The sequence below is a fragment of the Pelophylax lessonae genome (assembly GCF_965119305.1).
Source record: "Pelophylax lessonae genome assembly, chromosome: 2".
Taxonomy (NCBI): domain Eukaryota; kingdom Metazoa; phylum Chordata; class Amphibia; order Anura; family Ranidae; genus Pelophylax; species Pelophylax lessonae.
In genome coordinates this window covers 729,558,771-729,566,736 of record NC_138769.1, presented here as the reverse complement: position 1 = coordinate 729,566,736, position 7,966 = coordinate 729,558,771, and the positions used below count along the sequence as shown (strand labels likewise).

The 7,966-nt window shown below is 45.9% G+C and overlaps 1 protein-coding gene across 1 annotated transcript; it reads left to right on the top strand.

Annotated features, from left to right (window-relative positions):
* Window positions 1-281: 281 nt before the first annotated feature.
* LOC309545656 (HEAT repeat-containing protein 1-like) lies at window positions 282-6,686 on the top strand (the record flags this gene model as incomplete). The annotated part of the gene is made up of 1 exon (XM_082244927.1): window positions 282-6,686. The coding sequence occupies one exon, from the start codon at window positions 282-284 to the stop codon at window positions 6,684-6,686; it is 6,405 nt and encodes a 2,134-aa protein (XP_082101053.1).
* Window positions 6,687-7,966: the final 1,280 nt, after the last annotated feature.

Sequence of the window (7,966 nt, the reverse complement as noted above, 5' to 3'; positions counted from 1 at the left end):
GAGAGTCAGTCACATAAGGAATACAAACTATAATAAAACACAAATACAGCACACACGATTGTACAGTGTTCCGTGAGAGGAACCAGACGTGACCACAATAAAGATGGCCGCTGAAGGGCGGTGACTGTGGCGTACACCGGAAGTGATTTCCATGGACTAGTTCCGGTTGAAAGGTGTTCTGTAGCCCATGCTGGATGAGAGGAGAAGCCGCGAATAGATCCGTTTCTCGGTAATCGGTGGCGCATAGCGAATGATTGGACGTTTCCCGGAAGTAAGCAGCGATGACTTCTTTATCGCACCAACTAAAGCGTCTGGCGCTGCCCCAGACTGAGGCCGGCCTGTGTGATCGGAAATCGGTGTCTTCTCTGCTGTTTGAAGGTAAAGAAGCCGCAGTCCTCGGCAGAGACACATTTCTGGCCATTGGATGCACCGGCCTGGATGAACTCATGGCCATCGATTCTTCCTTTAAACCTTTTGAGGAAACTTTGTTCAGCAATAGTTGGAAAAGTGTGGAGCGGAGCGTCCAAAGCCAGGCGGTGAACCGGGAGCTGGATGAGAAGGTTTCTTCCTTCCTCACTCTTCTCTCTCCATACTTTATGCTGAAACCGGCCCACAAGTGTTTGGAGTGGCTGATCCACCGCTTCCAGGTCCATTGTTACAATGAGGACGCTGTGATTGGCTGCGCCCTGCCCTATTATCAAACCAAAGTCTTCGTCCGCCTCATTCAGCTACTAAACCTCTCCGAGCCGACTCATAGATGGCACTGGCTGCACCCCATTCAGAAAGCCGGCCTCCCATTGGCCCGCAGCACTCTCATCACCCATTGTTACACCGACATGGGGTTCATGGAGTTCATCTGCAACTCCGTCACCAAATCCCTCAAAGAGTTTTCCAACCAGGAAGGAATCGCAGCCAAACTTCGGATCCGGATGTCTTTTTATGTCTCCACCATAGTGGCTGCTTTGGAATCCGTGGACATTTCCCACACGCTGGTTGCTAAACTTCTTCCTTATATACAGAAGGGGTTAAAGACTTCCCTGGTGGAATACAAATCCTCCACGCTCATCATCATCTGCCAGCTGGCATCCAAATCGGTTCTAGCGCCCCCTCTGGTCAAAGCTCTGGAATCGCAGGTCAGTAGAACGCTCCTGAAGACGCCGTCTCTCCTCCAGGAAGGGGTGGGATGTCTGATTGTCCTTCTGCAGAATCAGCGCTCATCGGAGGTGGGGGAAAAGCCGTTTATTCATCTCTGCAAGGTGCCGGACCTGGTCAGCGTTCTGAAGGAAATCTCCGCCTCCTATGACATTTCCTCATTATTAGAATACCTTCTACTGAATTTGGTCTCCACTATCATTCGCTCAGTAGGGGGCGATGCTGACGAGGAAAGTCCTGTTGGGTGTAAAGCTATTCTCGAAGAAATACTCCACAATATCACCCTGGAAGAAAACTTGTCCAAGATGTTAGCACAGACTTTTCTGGAGGAATTCTTCTCATTGGGTGAGGACGCTAACAAAATGGCCGAGATAAAAAAGAGCTTCTTGCCTCTCATAAGGCTTTTGGAAACCAAATACCCCCAATCTTTGGATTGTGTGCTGGAGAAACAGCTGAAGAATGTGTTGGTTCAGGAAGAGCAGGGTTTATTCAACCAGTTCATTCCACTCTCCACCAGCAGAGGGCAGCCTGATCTACTAGAAGATTGTCCTACAGCACTCCTCCTCCGCCTAAACCATCCACAGCCAGCAGTGAGACAACACGCCGTCCTGCACCTTAAGAACATCATTGAGTCCTCTAAGCCAGGATTTGAGGAATCTTTTCTCAAGGAAGCGATCATGGCTCGTCTCATGGATGACAACATTGAGGTGCTTTTGTCCGCCTTGAATTCTTTAAAGGTATACCACAATCATTTCACAGCCACCGAACATATCGTTTCAGATCTTCTTACCTTATTCCATCGAACGGATCTGTCTAAGGATGGCGGCTGGTGCAAAGTACTTGAAGAAGCTGCAAACCTCCTAATCCTAAACCAATCGATTATAGACGATCCGCAGCTGTGCAACAAAGTGATGATGACCATATTACCTCATATGATATTCAGAAGCAGAGATTTTCGTTCGGCTGAACACAGTCTGGCTGTTAACCTGGGAAGAAGCTCTGTATGTAATTTGCATCCATTGCTGAAGGGCTGGAGAAAAGCTCTGGATGACGGCTTGAAGCAGGCTAAACCGGAAAAGTCTTTTACTGTAATAAACATGAACTTGGCTCACCTGATATCAGCTAACATGGCTGCAATGGATTCATCCTCCCTTTTGAACATGCTGGAGGAGCTGGTACAACTCGTGGAAAAGAATGCTTTCACTGCAAGGGAGAAAATAACTTTTTATGTGCTCAGTCACGCCCTAGTGGAAGGATTCTCCCAATGCCAGGATCCTGGGCTCCAGATTGCAAAGACAATCTTTGAATTGCTTGCCAAGAAACTGAGACAAGTGGAGAGCACAGCACAGATTGCTGAAGACAAGTGGCTGATAGATGACACCAGTGGAGAAGAGCAACACAAACTGCTGCTGACCAAATATATTGATGAGCTGAATGCTGAGCACAGCGCAGAATCGGAGGAAGGAGTTTTGCTGATGCTGAGACTAAAGACATTCATGGAAAATTTAAGACGTCCAGAATCTTTTCCAAGGGGTGATTTATGGTGGAATCCTGAGACAATGGACAGCGTGAGCTTTCAGTACCTGGAAGTTCTTGTTGGTCTTTTTGATGTGATTGTGTGGGGGGCCAGTGATGGAAAGCATAATGTCAGCTTCAGAACTCTCCTAGGACTTTTATTTAAGGAACACTTAAAGGATTCTTTTCAAAGATTTGGCTTCCTTTCCCTGTTATGGACATTGTGCTTCAACCTCACAAGTTCACTTGGCTGCATGGTAAATGCAGTTCTGCAGACTCAAGCGCTTTACATTGGCCAGAGCTTCCTGGCTTCTGAGACTACAGCAAGGAAAAAACAGTTAATGCTGATCTCTTCTCCTGTGGTGGTATCCTTGCTGGTCAACCTGACTAGTCCAGTTAAGGAGGTACGCAGAGCCGCCATTGCCTGTCTCAATGTACTAAGTATTGTAAAGGAGTCCCCACTGTCCCCAGTCATACAGGCTGTGATGGAAAGAACTGAAGAGATTGTTGCTGACTCCGCCTATGTGTCACTGCTTCTCGGTAATCTATTTATGAATGGAAGTACTTCAGACCCATCTAAGGCTGCACTTAAACTCTCAGATGCTTTGGACCAACTCTTGTGTGTACTGCAAACAACAAGCTGCCCGTCCTACGTTGGCAAAGTCTTGCTCATGGTGCTACATGATGTCAATGGGGAGGTTGTTCTCATTCAGCTTTTGCCAGTTTTGGAGAGATTGTTGGAGAAGGTTGCACATAATGCCATAGATGTAGACCAGGCACTTTTGCTTCAGCTCATTCTCAGAAAATTTAACAAGCATTCTGCTTCTCTCTTGCCCAAGAACCAGCAATGCCTAGATATTTTTCTGCAAGGTCTGAAGACTCACAGTGGGGTACCCTCCTTCCAAATTGTTACACTGAGACAAATCAATAAAGCATTCTTTGCTGCTATAGATGATGGAAATGTTCAGCAGAAGCTGCTCGGTGTCATGTTTGATTTACTAGTAGACAACACAAACCCTGCATCTTCCCAAGCTGTCACCAGTGCTTTTAAATCCATCTCTATAAATGCTGGACTCATCAGTGCAGAACTCAAACCTCCTGGAAGAGACAAATCCATATCATCTGTGCGCCAAACAAGGAGGACTAAAATGCAAAATCTACAAAAGAAGCCACAGACTGACACACAGGAGGAGGAAAATGTGAACTGGCCCAGGACCACTATTATTCTGGAGCTGTTGCAGCACAAGAAGAAACTAAAAGAACCACAGCTATTGGTCCCCACCCTCTTTTACCTGCTCTCTAAGTGCCTCGAGTCTTCAAATCTTAAGCAGGAAAACTTTGAGTACAACAAACAACTGATCCTCGGCAGCCTGCACAACATCTGTCATAAAATGTTATCTGATCATGGAAAAAACGCAAAAGATATTCTGGATGAGGAAAAGTTCAGCGTGGAGCTGATTGTCCAGTGTGTGAGGACCTCTGAGATGCCCCAAACTCATCATCATGCTTTACTACTTCTAGGAACCGCTGCTGGAATCTTCCCAGACAAAGTTCTGCACAACATCATGCCCATCTTTACTTTCATGGGTGCCAGTGTCATGCGTTTGGATGACAGTTACAGTTTTCAGGTAATCAGTAAGACTGTGCAGACTGTGATCCCCACACTTATTCAGGTAGGAGAGGAGTCCTCTAAGGAGATGAGAGATGATCTGGAGAAAGTGGTTGAAAAGATTTTACATGTATTTGTGGATGCCATTCCTCATGTTCCAGAACACAGACGATTGCCCATTCTGTCACAGCTCCTGGAGATTGTGGGGGCTGGGCGCTTTCTCTGGGTACTACTGGGACTTTTTTTTGAGCAGCATGTGTCCAAAACCATGGAAAAACATGGAGAGAAGGATGCAACGTTGGAGCAAGATACCGATTTCTGGATAACCATCTGCTGTAAATTCAGTGTCTATATACAGCTAGAAAGCATGATTAAACTCCTGAGATTTCTCGCCGGACTGCCGGAAGATAATGAAGATTTGCATCAGCAGATGAAAGGAAAGATACATAAACCTCAGAAGCAAGACTTTGAAGTCTTCAGTTTGGAAACTCACTCAGCTAAGCAGCTTCGCCACTTTAAGTTCTTGTCTGTATCCTTCATTACCCATCTCTTAGCCTCTCACAACTTTATCAGCAAGGTTGTAAAATGTGAAACGGAAGACCTAAAAAGCCTGGAGCAAGGGTTAATGGAAGAAGCTCTTCGCTATATCAGTTTGGTAGCCGGTTCAGTGGAAGCAAATGCAGACAAACCCACTGCAAAATTCTGGCGGGCGCTTCTCAACAAAACCTACGAGCTGCTAGATAAGATTAATGCTTTACTGCCTACAGAAATGTTTATCCCAGTATTACGCGGTCTCCTGACCAATCAGCTGCCGTCTGTGAGGCGTAAAGCAATGGATATGCTTAACAATAAATTGCAACACCAAGCCCAATGGCAGGAAGGACAGAGTGAATTAGTTTTGGGACTTGTTAATGACCTCCTGATTGTTGCACAACGGAATAATAACATGGAAGAGGAAGAGCAAGCAATCAACAGACAAACTGCGTTATACAGCTTGAAGCTACTTTGCAAACGTTTTGGCTCTCAGAGGCAGAAGGTGTTTGTGCCTGTGATTAATGTGGCCGTAGACATCATTGCAGAGGGGCAAAAGGAAAAGAACATATTGGGCAGCGCTTTGCTGTGCATTGCAGAAATTACCGGTGCCATCAAGGCCCTGAGTATTCCTCAGCTCCCCAGACTGATGCCAGCTCTACTCTCCATCCTAAAAGAAAGGAAAGAACTGCTTACAAGTGAAATTCACCTGCTCAGCGTATTGACCGCTCTGCAAAAGGTGCTGGAGAATCTGCCGCATTTCATCAGCCCCTACTTATACGAGTCATTGCTACAGGTTACACTGCTTGATAAAATGGATGTTAAAGATGGATCTTCTTCTCAGATTTCATTAAGAGTTCAAGCACTGAAAACAACGTTGTCAACCAATCTGACAACCAGAGTTCTCCTCCCTGTGATCTCCAAATGTTACTGCCACCTTGTGGACACAAAGCAGCAACAATGCATTTCCTCCCTTATGGAGGTCCTGAGGGAACACATAGCTGCAATGGATAAACTGCAACTCTCAACTCACCAGGCTGAGTTTACAAGTTTTTTCCTCAAGGCCTTGGATTATAGAGTTGAGCAATCTACGATCGACCTAAAAGAAGTGGGTAACATTGAGGGCGATATCATCAACTGTCTGGTCATAATGATCATGAAGCTATCAGAAGCAACATTCAGGCCGCTCTTCTTCAAGCTTTTTGATTGGTCTAGAACAGAAGGAGCCCCAAAAGAGAGACTCATCACCTTCTGCCGGCTGGCGGATTGTATTGCTGACCGATTGAAGGGACTTTTCACATTGTTTGCTGGACATCTCATCAAGCCATTAGCAGAAGTTTTAAATCAAACAAACACCATGAAAACAGAGGAAGCGTTTTTCGAATCCGATGACAACAGTGAGAAAAGTTGCCTGCTACTGGAATTTGTTCTCAACTGCCTGCATAAAGTCTTCCTGTATGACACCAAGCATTTCCTCACCAAGGGAAGAGCAGATGCCCTGATGATGCCCCTACTGGATCAGATTGAAAACTTGCTTGGTGGAGATGAGAAGTTCCAATCCAGAGTAAATGAGAGCTTGGTTCCGTGCATTGCTCAGTTCTCTGTCGCCATGGCTGATGACTCTCTTTGGAAACCGCTGAACTATCAGATCCTCTTAAAGATGCGACACTCTTCTGCCAAGGTTCGCTTTGCTGCACTGCTTGTATTGGTTGAATTGGTGGAGAAATTAAGAGAGAATTATTTAGCCCTGCTCCCAGAAACCATTCCTTTCCTAGCAGAACTCATGGAGGATGAGAGCCAAGAGGTTGAGCAGCAATGCCAGAAGACCATCAAGCGGCTGGAGAGCGTTCTTGGAGAATCATTGCAGAGCTATTTCTGAGAGAGAGCCGCCTTCTCACACGGTACGATGCCTGACTTTCATAAATCTCCTCTTCTCTGTCTACACATTTCCTAAACTTTGACCTTTTGTTGGAAACTTTGACCTTTTGTTGTTTTCTTTATTGCAGGTCAAAGCGGAACGATACTGCACCGGAGCGCCACAAACCAAACCTGCTATTTAAAGGAGAACTGAAGGCAATTTTTTTTTTTTTTTTTTTTCATTTTGGATAGACTAAAGCAGGGTTATAACCCCTGTTAGATTTTTTTTTTTTTTTATTTACCATCTGTGTCCCATTGCAGACATTTCCCTTCACGTCCTGTCCCAGAGCCAAACAGGAAGTGAGAGGAAATCCCTGCAAATTAAGGGAATTCCATGGGGACCCCCCCCACCCCAAGTCAAAGATTCCCCCTCTATTCTTGTGACAACCCAAAATTTAGGATTTTCTGAATCTTTTAATGTTGGCAATAATGGTAAACTGGATAAATAGAGAGGGGGGAACTCTCCCTGACCGGGGCACAGACAGCAACAAAAGCTGAGGGGTTATACTTTCATTTATTTAAAGTGTTTGTTAAGCCACTGTGTGATCTTTGTACCATCCTTATTGTTAGACAAGAACACGTGTCCTAGTGTCTGTAGTAATACACACACACACACACACACACACACACACACACACACACACACACACACACACACACACACACACACACACACACACACACACACACACACACACACACACACACACACACACACACACACACACACACACACACACACACACACACACACACACACACACTATATATAGGGCTTTTTTTCTCAGACAATAGGTGCAGGAACTCCCCCCTTCTGAGTCCCCCCCCCCCCTTGTCTCCTTGCCCTGCCCACCTCCAAGCACCGTTTTTCGGTTCCACCCCTACCCACCTCCCAGTACTGCCCCAAGAATAATTTTGTGGTGCTAAATAATTTGTATGGGATTTTGTTCTGGTCTAATAACAAGAAAAGCAGTAAAATAGATCCACTGGGGCCAGCAACAATAGAACCCTCACTCAACAATAGGCTCCCCCAGCAACAATGGACCCCACTCCAACAACAATAGGTCCCCCTAAGTAACAATAGATCCCCCACACAACAGTAGACAACCCCCCCACACCACACACACAAACAGCAACATGGACCACCCACAACAAAATACTCTCCCCGGCAACATTAGAACCCCAGCGGCAACAACAGATTCCCCAGCAGACAGCACCACTCCCGCTAATGTCAGCCAGGCG